The sequence below is a fragment of the Lepidochelys kempii genome, chromosome 2 (genome assembly GCF_965140285.1).
Source record: "Lepidochelys kempii isolate rLepKem1 chromosome 2, rLepKem1.hap1, whole genome shotgun sequence".
Taxonomy (NCBI): Eukaryota; Metazoa; Chordata; order Testudines; family Cheloniidae; genus Lepidochelys; species Lepidochelys kempii.
In genome coordinates this window covers 182,147,118-182,166,193 of record NC_136381.1, presented here as the reverse complement: position 1 = coordinate 182,166,193, position 19,076 = coordinate 182,147,118, and the positions used below count along the sequence as shown (strand labels likewise).

At 42.8% G+C, this 19,076-nt stretch overlaps 2 protein-coding genes across 3 annotated transcripts in view; one reads left to right on the top strand and one right to left on the bottom strand.

Annotated features, from left to right (window-relative positions):
- The window catches only part of BMPER (BMP binding endothelial regulator), a 263,953-nt gene that overhangs the window by 202,251 nt on the left and 42,626 nt on the right, over positions 1-19,076 (top strand). The gene's annotated exons all lie outside the window — the stretch shown is intronic.
- Positions 4,622-5,229, bottom strand: FANCD2OS (FANCD2 opposite strand). The gene has a single exon (XM_073329493.2). It carries the CDS (start codon positions 5,179-5,181, stop codon positions 4,663-4,665), a length of 519 nt encoding a protein of 172 aa, XP_073185594.1. The 5' UTR covers positions 5,182-5,229; the 3' UTR covers positions 4,622-4,662.

The window sequence follows — 19,076 nt, the reverse complement described above, 5'->3', positions numbered from 1 at the left end:
GCTCACAAGAGGCAGCTGCCACCCCGATATAAGAAACAAAGAAAAGCAGGCTCACAACCAACCAACCAAAGGGGGCTGCCCATGAGAAGTGGATGCCACCCTAGTAAAAGACGGACTGTAGATATATCGGCCAGAGAAAAGGGGGCGCTCATGCAAGGCGGATGCTGACCCATTACAGATACATACATACTAATGATTGAATTGCAGATGCAGATCTAGTGGCTGGGTTAAGATTTATTTCAGAAGTAGTGTCTATAAACTTGGCTTAAAATCCACCTTATTTACACTTCTTGTATGTTAATGAGAAGTGTGCTACAATTAGACTTTTTTTCCTCTGCATCTGCCTACAGACATGCATGATGACCTGCCAGTTGGATTTCGATTTAGAAGTCTAATATCTGCAATAGATTTGTGTCCAGAAAATGAAGGATTTGAAATACAGTCAAAAAACTAGGGGTCAAATCCCTTAGTCATTAATCAGTTTTTACTTGGGCAAAACTCCCACTGGCTTCAGTGAGTGTTTTGCATCAGTAACAACCAGGGAGAGTGTGTATGGGTGAGGAAAGGGGGTGAGGGATGAGCAACTACTTAAAGATTTACCTGATCAGATCAATTTTGAAAATAGAGATGCTTTAAGCCCTATCTAGATATGGGGGTGGGGGAAAGAGTCCAGGATTTAGAGCAGCAGCAGACTAGTCTATTGAAGCCTGAGACTCTTGAGATTTTATTGGAAAAGTCTGCCCTAGATCCAGCAGACAGGCTGGGTATCTACGGGGTCTGTATGATCCAGCTGTATGGAGGGGACCTGCTGCTTGCTCTGGAGTTGTGGTCAATATGCTGCTAGCATCTCTGTGGTATGCCAGGGGATGAATGGCTTAGATGAAATGTGAAGATAAGACAAAACATGTTAACATCTCAGCTGGATCCAAACAAAGGTCAAATTTTCTGCTTGTGTAGATTTGTAAAATTACACACAGGTCAACAGAGCTCCAGCCACTTACACCAATAAAGAACTAAAGGTGGCTCTGATTAACGTTTCTGAGAGTAACTTGGGCAAACCTATTAATGCTTATCTTTCACTTGTTTGCAAATGAACCTGCATCCAATCACTATTTGCAATTGCTGGATGATTTTGCCCCTTTGTTTAAATCCTGTTCTCCTCAGGTAACAAAACAGCACACAAGGGTCCCTGGTGGGTGAATCACAGCACTGTTAGGCAATAATCAATAATGCTCTACTTCACTTCACTGTCAGTTTGTCACTGCCAAAGCCAAGTCTAATCCTTCTGACATTTTGATAGATGAAAGTATCAAAATGAAATTGGGAAACACATTGTGTCATTTAAGTTGCAGATTTCCTGTGACTATAAAGCTGTGCAAACAAATTTACTAATGTGCCTATCTGCAATTTGCCATCCCTACATAACACACACTCAGTTGTGTGGTTTTTGTTGTTTGTGTTAACCCCATTTTGTAAAACTGCAGAGGAATTCCAAACCTGACTGTGACAGGACTATTTACCAGCTGCAATCAAAAAACATTATTGGTGTAATAAGATTTCTCAGTGCACTCTCTCTGGTGTGTATGTGCTGCAGGGGGAAGGGGAAGAAGTAACTTTAGCTCAGGCACTCAACTGGGAACTAGTGCTAGGAGGCAAATATCAATCAGTCTATTTCTATCCTAGCTGAAATAAATAATTTCCTGTTCTGATCTCAGCAGAGGTGTAACTTTGGCTCTTTTCAGAGTCTGATGGCCATGGAGAACACTGCTGTGGTTAAGGCCAATGCAGCATTAAAAGATTAGCTGATCGTGACTGTCATGGATTGGTAAAAAAGCCACTCTTTTCAGTTGTCTGTCAATAATTGATAGGGTGGTAGAAACGGGTAAACTTTAACATTAAAGTTGCCACCCATCCTGCAGGTGTTTATGCTCTGCCACAGTTCCTGTTTGCTATGTGTGGGTAGCAGCAGAAGTCGAGAACCAGTTGCAGAGACAAGCTGGGAATACAGCCAGGCTAGATTACAGCAGTATGACTAGTGAATGTATAAAGTAAACCATCCTTTAAGTTATTCTAAAACTTGCCTCAGTCATTACTAATTAAATCCATTCTGTAGTATTTCAGCAATGTGGGGACAGGGTTAGATTTTTCTGGTTCAGATTTTCAAAGGTATTTAGGTGCAGACAGGTGCCTAGTGCGATTTTCTCCCCCCCCCCCCCACACCTGTCTGTATCTTTAGGCACAGCTTTAAAAATCTGTGTGTATAGCCTGCATATTTTCAGAGAAAACAGTCTTGACCTGACAGACTAGATGAGCCCAAAAAGGAGGCTGCCTCTGGCAGTATCATTAGGATCTTTGCTAAACTTGTCTTGTCTGGTAGCATACAGTAGCTAGCATACCAACTAACATTACAAATTGTATGACGGAAGCCTGCAGGGGAAACTTGGAAGGGAGGTATTGAAAGAATACTGTTCCTATTCCACCTGTACAGATATTTTCAGGTGTAATAATGGATACAATATGTGTGTTTTCACAGCATGCTGATACCATTTTCCTCCAAAGCAGAAATGGTAACTGGAGTAGGTGAGTCTGATTCAGAGCCAAAAGGGCCTATTCCTTTGCAGCTTGATCCTGAAAACATTTATGTACATGCTTAACTTTACCTCTGTGAGTTATTTATTTTAGTGGGACTACTCCCAGTGGTAAAGTTACGTGTGTGTATATGTAACACATTAAATTTCTAATATAGAAATGTATTTTGTTTAAATACTGAGTGGGGCTCCTGTACTGGATACATGTTAGTGACTGGCTCTAAGGTATATCTGGCTTAGGGGATAGACCAGTATTGTTGGGCTAAAGGGTGTTAATGACTGCCACTGCCAGAAAATGCCCTTTTGATCTATGGGCAATCACAGGAATAGGTCTGGAGCCCCAATGCCCCCTAAGTGGGGTGGGGGGGGGAGAGAGTCCCTATAACTTACTGAGCAGAAAGTAAGTGGTGAGCTGTTAAGACATTTTAGTTGATAACACCAACATAGCTAGCACAAAAACACTGACGAGTAATTATCTTGTCACTTGTTACATGCATAGTAACTGAACGCATTAAAGCTTTTCCCTATGAATGAAAGGGAAAGGTGTATTTATAAATGTCATACACCTTTGATATAAAACAAAAGTTGCACTTTTAATAAATGGCCTGCATTGGCTGGAGACAAATCACAACTATTTTTACTTTGACTGTTATAAGACAAAGGTGCTTTTCTTGAGGGTTGTATCCATTCACTGTAAACAAATTATCAGGACTCTTCTTGGAATGTTTTAAGGCAAAAGTGCATTTCTTTGTAAATTACATCCATTAGCTGTAAACAAGTCATAAGGAATGTCTTACATATTTTAAAGTATAATGCTTTTATCAGTTGCATCCATTTAGATGTAAACATATAAGTGACTTTGAATACATAGTAAATTGTTTTTATTCATTTGGTTGTAAGTGCCTCTATTCCTTAGGAACAAATATTTCAATGTGAGTTGTTTACTTCAATGTTGTAAGGTAAAGGGTGCATTTCTTTGTAGGTCTCATCCATTAATTTTAACCAATTCATAGAGATTTTACTTTGAACACTGTAAAGCAAAACTGAATTTCTTGTATATTCATAAGCTGTAAACAAGTCATAACAATTTTTACTTTGAACGCAGGAAGAAGCCACTAACTTAACTCTTGTTAGTCTTGGTGTTTTGTAAGTTGCCGTGAACGAGTAAGGATCCTTTAAATGTTATATGTGAAAACTGCATGTCTAAGATGTTCTAGCTGGACAGTGAACTCCTTCATTCATTAGTAGCAAACGATAAGATAGGATATTTTACTATGAATGTTGCAAGGCAGAGGTCCAGTTGGTTGCAAACAATTTGAATATTACTCTTACATGTTGTAAGATAAATTTGCACATTTGTATCCACTAACTAAAATATTTCATTCTGTAAATCTGCATGTCTATCAAGTTGGAGTGGTTCAATCAGTCTGATTGTGAGGTCCTTCCTAGACCAGTTCTGAACCAAATTAATAGTATTCAGTTTGAACATTAGAAAGCAAAGTTACATGTGTAGGCTTCATCCTTTTGGGTATAAACAAACCATAAGGATTTAGACTTTAAATATTGTAGGGTGCACTTTATGCAGGGAAAACTTGTGCATGTTAGTTGCCAGCATATTTTAAAATTCCATCTTGTAATGCAAACCTTCATTTCTTCTAGGTTGCATGCGTTAGCTGTAAACACAGCACTGTTGGGCATTGTATGGTAAAATTAGGAATTTACCGCACTCCCATATCAGTTTCAACTTGACTGGAAGCGCCTTCAAAATTAGCTGTACACAAAACTAGGTGGCGGCCGTTCGACGAGCGCCTTGCAAAGAGCCTCCGAGGCGCCAGGAGGGGGCTTGTAACGTGAGCCAGGCCAGCCGAGGCGCTCGTGGGGCAGGGCAGGGCAGCGTTGCGGCGTCGGTCAGCGGCTACGGTCCAATCGGCGCCTGGCCCTGCGGGGGCGGCGGCCGCTCTGGGAAGCAGCCGCGCGGTCGGAGCAGCCACGTGCGGTCGGTGCAGCCGCCGGCCGGCCGGCCTTGCGGGAGCGGCCCGGGGGAGAAGGCGGCGGGGCCCCCGGGCCCGGCCGCTCAGCGGGAGTGCTGCAGGGCGAAGGCGCACTTCTTGTAGGCGGCGTAGAGCAGCAGGATGGCGCGCAGCATCTGGCGGCACATGGCCACGGCCAGGCGGACCTGCGGCTCGCGGAGCCCGCGGGGCCAGCGCTGCCGGGGGCTGATCACTTGGCAGAAAGCCGAGCGCTCCGACACCCGGAACGAGCCGGTCCAGCGCGGGGGCTGCGCCGTCACCAGCCGCCCGAAGACCGAGTCCAGCCCGCTGAGCCGCACCGCCTGGGGCTTGCGCAGCGCCCCGCTCCGGCGCGGCTCCCCCGCCGGCAGGCCGGGCCCCTTGGCGCCCGGCTCCAGCACCAGGCTGAGCCCCTGGAAGCAGAGCTGCACCTCCAGGTCGGCCGCCGCGCTCTGCGGGCAGCCGCCGCGCGGCGCCGCCCGGAACGGGTGCTTGGTGCACGGCCGGGGGGTGGCGCCCCGCAGCCACTGCAGGGACTCGTCCAGCGGCGACCAGGGCGCCCACAGCTGGTACCCGCCGGCCATGGCCGCCACCCCGCAGCGGCTAGAGCCGCCCGCCCCGCTGCATCTTTCCTCCGCCGGGCGCCTGGCAACCCATTGTGACGCCGCCTTCGGCGCGGAACCCGCGCTCCCGCCCCGAGAGCCCCGCCCGTCCCGCTCCGGCGCCTCAGCGCGCGCCCTGCCGCCCCTGAGGCCTCGCGTTTGCTTTCTGCCCCCTGTCTGCTCTCCGTGCTGGCTTACTGGAAGCCGCCTCGCTCTCGTGCCCGGTGCCTGCGCCTCATCGCCTGAGATCTTGAAGGGTTGTGCTCCTAGCTGTTCTGGCTAAGATGTGTATATTTTTAATGTGATGGGTTTCTTCTTTATTTCTTAAACCAGAAGAGCAGTTAAAATGACTGCCTGCCTCTGACTGTAGCAAGCCTAGTCAGGAAGCCTGCTGCACTCTGCAAAGATGGTGCATGTGGTCAGAGGCAGCCAGCATCCTCCTTGGGGCCCATGCATAACTCCTTGGTCATCTGAAGGTGCCAGGGGTTGTGTGGAGAAATCATGCATGCAAATTCTGCACCTATGTGTAATTGCTGTTTTCTGTGTAGTTAGCAGCATCTTTAAGGTCTCAGCCACTAACCCAGTTTCAATACCATTTTCACACTGGTGACTTAGGAATTTACCTGACAGTTCCTGACTGGTCTCCATCTATTTCTGCATCTCTCTCCAACATATCATCATGGATATCTCCCTGCTAATTTAATATGGCCAAAAAAGCTGGCTAGATCATTGGGCTCATTGGTAGTGATCAATGGCTTCATCTCTAGTTGGCAGCCGGTATTGAGCGGAGTGCCCCAAGGGTCAGTCCTGGGGCCGGTTTTGTTCAATCTCTTCATAATGATCTGGAGGATGGCATGGACTGCACCCTCAGCAAGTTTGCAGATGACACTAAATGGTAGAGGGGAAGGGGAGAGGTAGCTACGCTGGAGGGTAGGGATAGGATACAGAGGACTTTAGACAAATTAGAGGATTGGGCCAAAAGAAATCTGAGGTTCAACAAAGACAAGTGCACAATCTTGCACTTAGGACAGAAGAATCATCTGCCAGGGCTGATGCAGATGAAGAAGATGGGTTTCAGAGTAACAGTCGTGTTAGTCTGTATTCGCAAAAAGAAAAGGAGTACTTGTGGCACCTTAGAGACTAACCAATTTATGCATCCGATAAAGTGAGCTGTAGCCCACAAAAGCTTATGCTCAAATTGGTTAGTCTCTAAGGTGCCACAAGTACTCCTTTTCTTTTTATGAAGAAGATGAGCATTGATGATGATCTTAGGGCTAAACTCTTTTTTTTTTTTTTTTTTTTTTTTTTGCTCCAACTTTCTAAAGTGAATCTTCTGCATCAAGTTTAACTTTTCTCATGCCTTGAAGGCCCTTGCAAGATATTGAATCTCTACCAAAACATTTTTCCCCAAGACTTTTAGCTAAGCGGGTATTACTTTTTAGTCAGAGTCCTAAAAACTTCTCTCCCAAATCAGATTTCATTTCCTACATGCTTATGGGAAGTGTAATCTTTAACTCTCTATGCCCAAAAAAGGCAAAGGGTATAAACCAGGTTGTTTTTCTTTACTGCCCATCAGATGTGCCTAATATCTGTAGGGTCAAATGTTTCCATTCTAAACAGTTCCAGGCCTTGCATGTGTACAGTAAAAGCATTGGGGTTCTAGGCCTAGGAGGAAAGATGCTTTATGGATTTGTGCTGTATTTGAGAGGTGATGCAAATGGAGATGAAATTTGGTGTAACCATACATGCTGGGTTTTTTTGCTACCTCCTCCAAATGAGCAACTACAAGAAGGATGTGTGCTTTTTTTTAAATAAAGCATCAGCATTAGCTTTTCCCACTACTTCATTTTGCATGCCTGTTAGTTGCTGTCACTGCTGAACCCCTCTCTCTTCTGCCCCTTCAGTCAGTGTGTGTGCAACGGCATCCTACACTTAGTCACGTCAGTTTACCATTGTGGGACACCCAGTGTCACCTCTGAATGTGACCCAGTGTTCTGTCCTTCTTTGATTTGAAGGACATCCAGATAAATATAAGAATCACCTCAGTCTTCAACACTGGCCCTAGTACTATAACCGTTTCTTGGGGAAAATTCCCTCTGACTCCAGTAGCTGTTTTGCATGAATAAGGATTTCCAGATCAGGGATTTTTTTTCTGTCATCTCACTAGGTTTGGAGTGCTTTGACTAAAATGTTCTTTCACAGCTGACATTCTCCTTTTCATCCATATTGGGGTTACTGCAGATAAATCATGGGAGTTGTAAGGTGTCCTTTGAAAAAGCTTATTATACAGATGGCTACATTCCCTGGTTCTGTACAGATGGAGAAATATTACAGTAGTTGCTGTAGAGAACAACAAAATAGTTGAAAATAACAAACTCAGAAACGAATTGGCTCTCAAATGCTTATCTGGCAAATGCACAAACCCAGATAAGGTGGTGCCCAGGGAAGTTTAATGCCATACGTGATGTGCCTCAATTCATATTCAAGAGGGAATGTTAGATGCCTGTTTGGATGTGACTGGATGGCTAGAGCTGTGCTATGACCCTGGGTAGTCACAAAACTAGTATCAGTCTTGGCTGGCAGCTGAGCTCACAAAGGATAACTAAAAGTTTCCAGGGAATAATTTGCATAATTTAGTCAGGTTTGTTTTGATTCAGTGTTGGCTTGGCTTGCTCACCACCATGAGGCTGAACTATTTCAAACCTTTTTCGAAGATCTTGTAATCTGTTGCTGTCTGACACACACATACTTGTAACTATCAGGACATTTTGGGCTACATCAAAAAATACTCATGCCATTGAAAGTATGTTAAGCATCCCTTGGAAACAAGCACAGGAACATCTGAAATACTGCAAATCTCTGCCTATGAGACAAAGTGAGTGAGCTAATATCTTTATTGGACCAATGGCTCTTGGTGAAAGAAGCTTTCAAGCAACACAGAGCGCTTTCTTTCACCACTAGCCGTCGGTCCAATAAAAGATCTTAGCTCACCCATCTTCTCTCTCATATCCTCTCTCAACATGACTAAAACACTGCAACAAACTTAGTATATAATTGATTCCCATTCCTATGGTATATTTTACCTTCCATGTGATATCCAAACAGAACCAAACTACTTGACAGCAACGCTAGGATATTCTACTCTTACGTATTTGGCCACTTTTCCAGAAAATATTGTAATTATGAGTAAAAGGCAGGTTATGACTAATACTTAATCAGTGTCTGACTAATCAACCAAGAATACGCTAATTTAGGCCTTCTTAATTTAGTTTGAATAAATTTGTTTTGAATTTCTCAGGGGAGAAATTAATTTATTGTAATACGATGTAATTTTGCATTCAACATATCTGCAGATCAGTGCAAGGCAGGAGCTTTCTGTAAAAGCAATTATGATACTCTTCTAAATGTGTTTTCTGATGTCAAGCATAATATGAATACTTCAGTATGAGCAGTACACTTTCATGACCCACAAATTAAAATATGAAGTACTTCAACTTTTACATCAAGATTTATAGTACATACATGGCAAATTTTTAAATGTTTCATTTTGCCTGTTTTCAGACACATGTACACTCTTTTCTTAGAGATCAGTTGGTTTCCCCATGATGAAATATAGGTCACTGAAACATGTTCTACGTGCTTCATACGTTTACTTAACTGCTTCCTGTTTCTCCATGCTGACTGCTACATACATGGCCTCTTCACCTACAATTCAGTCTTTTAAACCTTTCCCACTGGAGAGACTTACTCATGTGAAACTGACTGTGCACCTCATCATAACCTGATGGGTAGCCTTCTTTCTCATCCTTATCTCTCCTGTCTCATATGAAATAGAAAAGACTATTTTATTGCAGCAATAAGTCTTTTAATGCTTTCCACATTTTTCCTTGAAATGAGGAACAAGGTGCAACCCAAAAATTATATTAGGAATCAAATGCATGGAGACTGGATAGATCAAGAAACTGGCAATAGGATATGAAACTTTTAATATCTAGGCCATACTTGCTTCTACGTCCAAGTCAGTAGTAACTTTAAGCCCAGATCGACAAAGGTACTTTGGCATTGCAACACTGAGCATCACAGCACCTAGAAAATCACAAGAACAACACTGATCCACAAAGGCACTTAAGCTTCCTATACAATGGATGGGGAGAGGTGGGTGCCTTAAACTGATCTACAAAAGAAAGCACGCTAAGCGGGGAGCCACCTAAACCAGTCAGTGGGAGTTGCTGACGAGATTGGTGTGTGCTAAGTCCATCCCCTCTCTTGAAGATAGGAGCCAAAGTCTGGGCTTTAGGGAGGCACCTAACCACAAATGGCAACCCACCATTTGAAGGTGGCTTAAGTGTGAAAGGTGTTTCTTGTGGAAATGAGTTATGAGCCTGCCTCACTCCAAACAACCTCCAGAGGAGGAAGAATGGTGTAATCACCAGGTTTCAGAGTCAATCTGTCTCTCTGATGCAATGATTCTTCCATTGTGGGTAAATAGTCAGTGGTCCAGAGAGAGAGACTCTGTAGTCCATAGTTAGGGCATCTACCTGGTTGGGGGGAGGGAGTGAATTGAACCTGGGTCTTTCACATCTCAGGCAAGTGTGCTAACACCTGGGCTAAAAATTAAGAGGTAGGCACCAAACATAGAGCAGGACTGAATAATAGTGGTTGTCTGAGGGGAAGATCACCCTTCTGTGGCTCGGTCTATCTGCTGTGTGGCTAAATAGAGGAGTTCAGAGCTGATACCTTTCATGAGCATTAAATACACAGATTTAAAAGACACCATGCAAGAGAAATGAAACGAAAAGCAAGTGGCATTGCTAAGCCTGAGTCTAAGTATTAATTATTATAAATGTTTGGGCTTTTTTTAAAGCGCGTTGAAATCCTAGGGTAGCTGGATGGTGTATCCAGGAAAAGAGGGAGTGGGTCAAATGCCACTGGTCCAGCTGCTGGAACAGTCTTTTGAGGTCATAGGCAACTGGACACAAATTAGAATATCCCTTAGCTAGCGAATTTTGCCAGGGACTGAACTGTTCAGCCTCTGGATCAGTGGACCACAAAGAGGGTGTAATGCTACTTTTGTCCTTAGTCCCTTGATTCTATGCTGAGCATGTGTGGCCAACCCAGAGTATAGTTACTGTTCAGAAGCTAACAGAGCTGACCATCTCTCAAAAGTTTGGTGGATCTTCACAGGAAAGTGCATAAATGCTGGAACTAGGGATGCTGCAGCATCCTCTGACTTGCAGTGGTTCCCATTTTATATAGAAGGCTTACAGTTTGGTTCAATGGTTCTAAGTACCCCTACTATAAAAAATTGTTCCAGCACCTCTGGGAAAGTGTCTGACAGTTCAGATGTGTCTGGATTTCTTCCAGACCTTTTAAGGTGTCATCAAAGCTTCATCCTTTCCGTCCTTTTTGGATTCCCATATAGCCACCAGATCCTCTCTTCTTTCTCCCCAAATCTGTTACCCTTATTACCAAATCAGGAAAGCTCCATCTTCATAAACATCTGAAGCACAGTCCATTGAAATAACAGGGTTGTTTAAGTGTATGATCTCATGAACTTGAGGACATGCAAATACATGTATGCAGTTTCTTGAATCTATAGGACTCACTGATTTAACTAGATCAGTTTTAGAAACAGATACATTGATGCAAAGTCTGCATGGACAGACCTTGGCTTTCATGGTTAAATTAGCATCATCCCTGTGTGGTGGTGGTTGTTCTTCAAAGAAAATTACACTAATTTGTTTCCGTTTTAAAAGCTGATACATACCTAGTGACATGGGCTAGGAGGCTGAGTTTCCTCCTGCTTCCCCCACATGCACATGTTGATCAGCTCTGAGCCACTGTCCACCTATTACTAAGTATTCCAGGGTTTGGCTTGATTGTCCTCAGCTCGGTCAATGTATTTTGCTTCCCATTTAATTCTAGACACGCAGTCAAATTCTGGTGTTTCTGTATTTTTTTTTTTACTTTTTAATGGGCTAGATTCTTAGGACCTTATTCAACTTTCAGTTAGTCCTTATTCAGAAGGCAAAATACTTGTTGACTTCAAGTTTTGCTTGATTAAAGTGTGACTAGAAACTGGGTAAGGTCTTCAGGTTTTGGCCCAGTGTAAATTTCATTCACATGAATTATTGGAGGTTTATGCATCTGTTTCCTTTCGCAAATGTCCACTTTATTTCAGTTATTCATGTCCATCACTCTTTTTTTACTGCCTTTTGTGTGATGGGAATCCTTCCAAGACATACTCCTCAGATGTCCACATATGTAGTCAGTTTGTGCATTGATGTAGGTTGCCAGGTCACAGATGAATTCAGACATGAAAGCCAAATGACTTTGTGGAAATTAAAATGGCAGCTGTGGGCTTCTATGAATCCCAGTTCTGTTCCATCTCATTAGTTTTCCTTGGATCTTATCTGTCTGACCAGAAGGGTTTTTGGAACTATTTGGTTAGTTCAAAAGCTGTATTTGAGATTGTATCACCCTTGTGTTGCTCTTTGCAATTGTTTTATTGATTCTATTTGCTTTGAGGCTCAAGCTCCTGTTTCTCCCACTTAGGTTACATGAAAGCCATGTGTGTACTGTAATTAACTAGCTTTATTGTAGTTACCACTTTACCAACAAAAGTCTATTCATATTTGATTCTTGATGTTCAGGCTTATATTTATGTTGACATAGTAATTGCTGAAATCTCTCATTAACTTAACATCTTGGCTGTGCAACCTAAAAAGCAAACCTTTTTCACAGCTAGAATCTGCACTCTATTGCAAAAAAAAAGAAAGAAAAAAACATGTTTATCTTGATCTGTCATGTTTCACTTCTTAATGGCTTACCCTTAAATTGTTCCATTTGCTTTGATTTTGACTTGGCTCAAGCTTAAATATCTGTATCTTAGCATTAGTAGTAACCGATCTGTTTTTGTTTGTTATTCCAGTTCCCTAATTGTCACACTATCTGGAGTGGTTCATGACTGAGTGCCAACCTCAGGCAGACTGTCAAAAAAACAGGGCAGACATCCCAAATTGGTGGTGGTCTATAATTAGATTTCACCAATGCTGTAACAAATGTGAACTCTTGGATCACTAACAGTTGTGGGTTGGGTTGTGTGGTTTGTTTTAAAACCATGGAGTCTCAGACTGAAGTTCCCCAGGGGACTATCTTGCCACCCAGGCAAACTGACCTTAGTGATAAATGGTCACTTACACCAAAGATAACAAAATATTCATGTTGTGCCCAGTCTCAAGAGACCAGTCACTCACCTGAGGTCAATTTGTCCCTTAGATCTCACACCAAAGACAACACATCTAGCCAATCCTGCAATAAACTAACTAAAGGAAAAAGAAACGAGTTACAGCTTAAAGCAAGCAAACATGTAATATACATTACATACACAAATGAGTTTGTCTGTGATTCAAAAGGTGCTAGAGTTGTTGTAAGCTGTCAGTTCAAAATGTCTTCCGGGGATCTCTTTGCTTAGGCATAGGAATCTTTTGCCCTTCAGAGTATAGACCACATAAAGGAGATTCATGGCAGGTCTGTTCTATAGTTGCTACATTGGCGCAGCTGCCCCACTTGTGGTGATGCTCTAAGCCAACCGGAGAGAGCTCTCCTGAGTTCATTTGGATGTCCCTTCTTCCTGAAGGGAGTTAGGAATGCAATCAACAGGGCTCCTCTCCTCTGATGCTCCACCGGCCTTCAGTGGGCCATCTTGTACACAGAATGAGCCCTTCACCTTAATTAATAATTCTTTTCCTGTTTGAGTGACACAATTACAGAGATTTACAGAACAAACACTCTTAACTTTACACCATGGGCTAGAGAGGTTATAAGCAAGGTCAGTACATGCAGCCCCTACAAGCATTTTATAAAGTCTAGACACATTCTTATCAACTTAACCGCTAATATCTAGTTTTATAATGGTAACACACACAGGTAAGCACAACTGGCTTCCATCTATGCATGAGCTGGCCCTGGTTTCCAGTCTTGGCATGAGCTGGCACCTGGTCTGTCAACATGAGTTGTTTCTTGGATTCCATTGGTAGTAACCAACCTGTTCGATCATTCATGCCAATTCCCTGCACCCAGTGTAGAATTGCCCACAATAATTATATTTCTAGTGGTTCATCTAGTTTAAATTTTTTTTAATTTATTTTGGATTACATGTGCGAACACTTGTGTAATTACTTTTCAAGCACTATCCCCTACACAAGGAGATGATAGCTTTGATCACTTGCAGGTGTAAATGGTAGTGCTTGAAAAGCAGGCATGCATATGTTTGCACAACCAAAGCTGCATGTGCAAAATAGAGGCTAAGATGAGGACCCTTTGAAAATTAGTCCTAAAATGTCAAGCTGTATGCCTTCCAGCACATCCCTAGTCCCTGCACTGAGCAGCCTTCAGCTGAGGGGCAAGATGATAAGCTAGAAAATTAGCTACAAGAACAGAGAATCATGGCTCTAATCTGTGAGGACCAATGTAAGAAGGATTCTGGAAATGAGAGAACTAATGAAAGGAAGGCACTGGGGTACTTGTTTGAGATGCAAGGATGGCATGTAGGGTTGGTTGAAAATCTTCGGTTGAAATGATTTTCCACAGAAAATGTCTGTGTAAACTGAAACATCTTCTCCCTCCCCCCCCCCCCCCCCCAAAAAAAAATCCCCTTGAATTTTCTTTTAGAACTATTGGGTTTTTTGTCAACTGAATTTTGGTTCAGACTTTTCTGGGGTGGGGGGGGGGGCAAAAAAACCTGGAAATGCTGATTGAAAATTTTTTTTTTCCTCCCACACCCCTGCAAACTACCCAGTCTGCTTCAGTGGTATGGAGATAAGGCACAAAGCAAAAAGTGGGAGAAGAGAGTGAATACAATTGAAATACCTCTATTGCCGTAAACACTTTTTGCGTCTCCTTGGCATTTACCAGGCTGTGGAAGGTCCAGACTCTAGGTCTCCAAAGGCCTATAATCTCAGTTGAGAACTGGACTGTTGCTTTTTGTTTGTGTGCTGAATAAAGGGCTATACAGGGAACTGGAAGTGTTTATTCCAGGCTGGTGCTTGGGTCCACCATGCCTACAGAGAGACATGATAACTTGCTTGGTCAACTCCCCCTTCCCCTCACTGTTTGACCAAGTGTTTTTTTCTAAACTTCACATCACGTTTCATCCAAATTAGAGCATAACAAAATAAAGAACTTGAGAGCTGAATATGTCTTAATTCATTGGTGCTGGAAAGCTGGCTTGTAAATTGCACACTTGACTGATTAGGGGAAAAATACAGCAATTCTAGGGTATCCTTGTATTAGAAAATGAAACTGTCAGAGACCAATAAAATTAAGCTGTTTGCTTCTTTCCACAAAACTGTGTGTGGAAGTTTGAATCAAATAACAATTATGAAAACTGCTTTCTATCATTTCCTTAATGACCTAACCTCTTAACTGAAGGGAAAAAATTAACAACGGTGGAGGCAGAATCTGGTAGGAGAAATCAGAATGAGGAGGATCTTCCAGAAGGTTAGATCTTCCAGAAGGTTATACAATCCTATTCCTGTATCTACAGATACTAGTCAATTCTAGAATAGTAACAATGAAATTAATGCCATCCCTGAACAAGGTTATAGTTACTCATGAGGAAGCCTAATAGAGACCCTTAAAAATGTAGTAATTCCAGAGCAGTTTTTGTTGTTGATCATAAAATACTCAGATTGAATCCACTCTAGGCTTGATTAAAATCACTGTGTGAGCAATTGGGTATAATTTGTGCCAGGGAAGCAAGATGTGGACCATTTAAGAGTGACCCATCCCATGGGAGACACAAGACCTTGCAGACTTGATTGCAACAATGCCATTGAACTAGTCTTAAAGACTGACAAAACTAAATGAATTGCTGAATTTGTGGGTTTGGATTTAAATCTCAATTGTTTTATTGAATCTATTTCCCAGTGCCACAATACTGATTTTCTTCTCTGCTGATAATGGCATAGAGAACTCTTCAGACTGACTTGTGCTATTCTGTTTAATCCTAAAATCCCTGCTTGTCACTCTGATAGTCCAGCGCAAGAATCAAAGTCAGGAAACTTCTGATATAGGGAGATGACCGTCATGTAAATTGTCAAAATCCCTACTAAATCTATATCTAAAGACCTGGATTTAGTGATTAAAATTTGGCAATTTCTCAAATAAAACTAGTCTAAATCTGTTTACCAAATGGTGCCCCTCTGCTCTTTACAACAACTGAAATATCAATTGGAGAATTAAGTACACGTTGTTCTTGAGGATATATGATTAACTCCAGATTGTGGAATATAACATACAAAAGGCCTGATAATTATCTTAGTTAACTCTGAACCTCACACTCTGGGACACAGTAAGAGCAATCCAAAATTCATTATGGTTTCATAATTAAATGATATATTTGAAATGTCACCGATGCATATTCCAACAATCTATTTTAAGCAATTAGAAAAGCTCATGTTCAACTTCTTGTGGACTATAAGAAGGCCAGAAGTTTATATTTTGAAAAGTGGTGCCATCATATGGCTTTCAAATGTATGTAACCTACACAATACCAAATGTCCTTTAATCCTACACAAGTTTGCCATTTATCCTGCCCCTTACGTTCTAGAAAGAGAGCAAAATGGTATTAACTACAGTACTTGGAACCATCCTGCAGGAGTATTACAGGGTAGTTCATGTTGACCTTAGGGGAATATGTGATGGATGAAATCATGGAAGTACGGTTTTCCAGCACTGGGTTGTAGATGGGAAATTAATGGAGTTCATTGGCATAAAACTGGTACAACAGGATGGAGAATTGGACCCATATAGATGAAAGGTGGAAGCTGGTTCAGTTGCCAGTGTAAACAATCTCGGAAATCATGAATAAAATCACTTTTTTTGTGTGGAATGTTAATGTTTAAAAGGGCTTCTGATACTGGCATATCAGGTGCCAGCTCATGTCAAGGTGTCCATGCCTTAGTTGAATATTGACAAATACATAGCCAGAATCAATCTGGCTCACCTGGGTGTTAATGTTATTAAAATAGGTCTTAGAATTATAAGAATCTGTTCAGTGTTTAGACTTTATTGAATGTGAGTTGCTGGATTCATTTATCTCAGTTATAACATCAGTATCCCATATTGTAATACTTGAGCATTCACACTGTAAGCCTCTGCCTCTGTAAATCAACAGACATTAACTTGTGTGAAATGCTGGCCTCCAAAAGAGGGTGTTATGTGCTGCCTGACAAGGAAAGTCCATTGACACTAGATGGACTAGATTGGAACACTAAAGAAGACAAAAGACTTTGGCCAGGTCTACACTATAAACTTACATCTGTATAACTGTCACTCAGGGGTCTGAAAAATCCACACCCCTGAGTGATGCAGTTATACTGACCTAACCCTCCTGCCCCCATGTAGACAATAGGACTTCTCCCATTGACATAGCTACCACCTATTGGGGAGGGGGATTAACTATGCAAATGGGAGAAGCTCTCCCATCAGCATAGCAGGGTCTTCACTGAAGTGCTACAGGGATGGGAATAAAAACCCTTAACAAAGAGGAGCTCTTGCTGCCTGGACTCTGGGAGCAAGCTTTCTAGGCATAAGAAAGAACTCCAGCTGTTAGCCTGGGTTAGCCCTAAAGGACACAGAAGCTTCTATAATAAGCAAAATCCATATTACAATCTTTGAAGGGTTAATGTCTAGCTATTCCACCTGGAAGCAGGCGGGGCACACCCTGACTGTTTCCTAGGAGCAATGCACACATTGCTCTATCCAAGGACAAGGGCTAGATATGAACCCTGAGAACTTGATTGTTTGGACAGCAACTGTGGGAGGTTTCTTTAGCCTGGGCTCAAGGCCTGAGAACCAGGATTGTAGTAGATAGAGGATGGTAACTAAGCATATGAATCAACGTCATACATTCCTTTGTGTAGCAGTGTGTAATGCTTAGGGGGAGAAATATAAAAAAAGGAGAAGGTGGAAGGCAGGGGGGGCAGAACAGCCCATCTCCGCTGACCAGCCTGTTTGCTTGCATAAAGCTGTGTTCTGTCTCATCACTGAACCGCAACAAATCTTAAATTTCAAAAGGTAACTCATAGACTATCAGGGTTGGAAGGGACCTCAGGAGGTCATCTAGTCCAACCCCCTGCTCAAAGCAGGACCAATCCCCAACTAAATCATCTCAGTCAGGGCTTTGTCAAGCGTGACCTTAAATTCTAAGGAAGGAGATTCCACCACCTCATTAGGTAATGCATTCCAGTGCTTCACCACTCTCCTAGTGAAAGTTTTTCCTAATATCCAACCTAAACCTCCTCCACTGCAACTTGAGACCATTACTCCTCGTTCTGTCATCTGCTACCACTGAGAACAGTCTAGATCCATCCTCTTTGGAACCCCTTTTCAGGTAGTTGAAAGCAGCTATCAAATCCCCCCTCATTCTTCTCTTCCACAGACTAAACAATCCCAGTTCCCTCAGCCTCTACTCATAAGTCTCAGAGTAACAGCCGTGTTAGTCTGTATTCGCAAAAAGAAAAGGAGTACTTGTGGCACCTTAGAGGCTAACCAATTTATTTGAGCATGAGCTTTCGTGAGCTAGAGCTCACTTCATCGGATGTGTGATCAGATGAAGTGAGCTGTAGCTCACGAAAGCTCATGCTCAAATAAATTGGTTAGTCTCTAAGGTGCCACAAGTATTCCTTTTCTTTACACTCATACGTCATGTGTTCCAGTCCCCTAATCATTTTTGTTGCCCTCCGGTGGATGTTTTCCAATTTTTTCCACATCCTTCTTGTAGTGTTGGGCCCAAAACTGGACACAGTACTCCAGATGAGGCCTCACCAATGTCGAATAAAGGGGAACAATTACATCCCTTGATTTGCTGGCAATGCCCCTACTTAGACATCCCAAAATGCAATTGGCCTCTTGGCAACAAGGACAGACTGACTCATATCCAGCTTCTCGTCCACTGTCACCCCTAGGTCCTTCTCTGCAGAACTGCTGCCTAGCCATTCAGTCCCTAGTCTGTAGCGGTGCATGGGATTCTTCCATCCTAAATGCAGGACTCTGCACTTGTCCTTGTTGAACCTCATCAGATTTCTTTTGGCCCAATCCTCCAATTTGTCTAGGGCCCTCTGGATCCTATCCATACCCTCCAGCATATCTACCTCCCCTCCCCCCCATTTAGTGTCATCTGCAAACTTGCTGAGGGTGCAATCCAAACCATCCTCCAGATAATTAATGAAGATATTGAACAAAACTGGCCCGAGGACTGACCCTTGGGGCACTCCACTTGATACCGACTGTCAACTAGACAAGGAGCCATTGATCACTACCCATTTAGCCCAACAATCTAGCCAGCTTTCTATCCACCTTATAGTCCATCCAGCCCATACTTCTTTAACTTACTGGCAAGAATACTGTGGGAGACCGTGTCAAAAGCTTTGCTAAAGTCAAGGAACAACACATCCACAGCTTTCCCCTCATCCACAGAGCCAGTTATCTCATCATAGAAGGCAATTAGATTAGTGAGGCACGACTTGCCCATGGTGAATCCATGCTGACTGTTCCTGATCACTTTCCTTTCCTCTAAGTGCTTCAGAACTGATTCCTTGATCTGCTCCATGATTTTTCCAGGGACTGAGGTGAGGCTGACTGGCCTGTAAGTTCCCAGGATCATCCTCCTTCCCTTTTTTAAAGATGGGCACTACATTAGCCTTTTTCCAGTTGTTCAGGACTTCCCCCGATCACCATGAGTTTTCAAAGATAATGGTCAATGGCTCTGCAATCACAGCCGCCAACTCCTTTAGCACTCTCGGATGCAGCGCATCCGGCCCCATGGACTTGTGCTCATCCAGCTTTTCTAAATAGCCCCGAACCACTTCTTT

Coding starts and splice junctions, on each gene's coding strand:
- FANCD2OS (XM_073329493.2), bottom strand. CDS start 5,181: ATGGCCGGCGGGTACCAGCTGTGGGCGCCCTGGTCGCCGCTGGACGAG.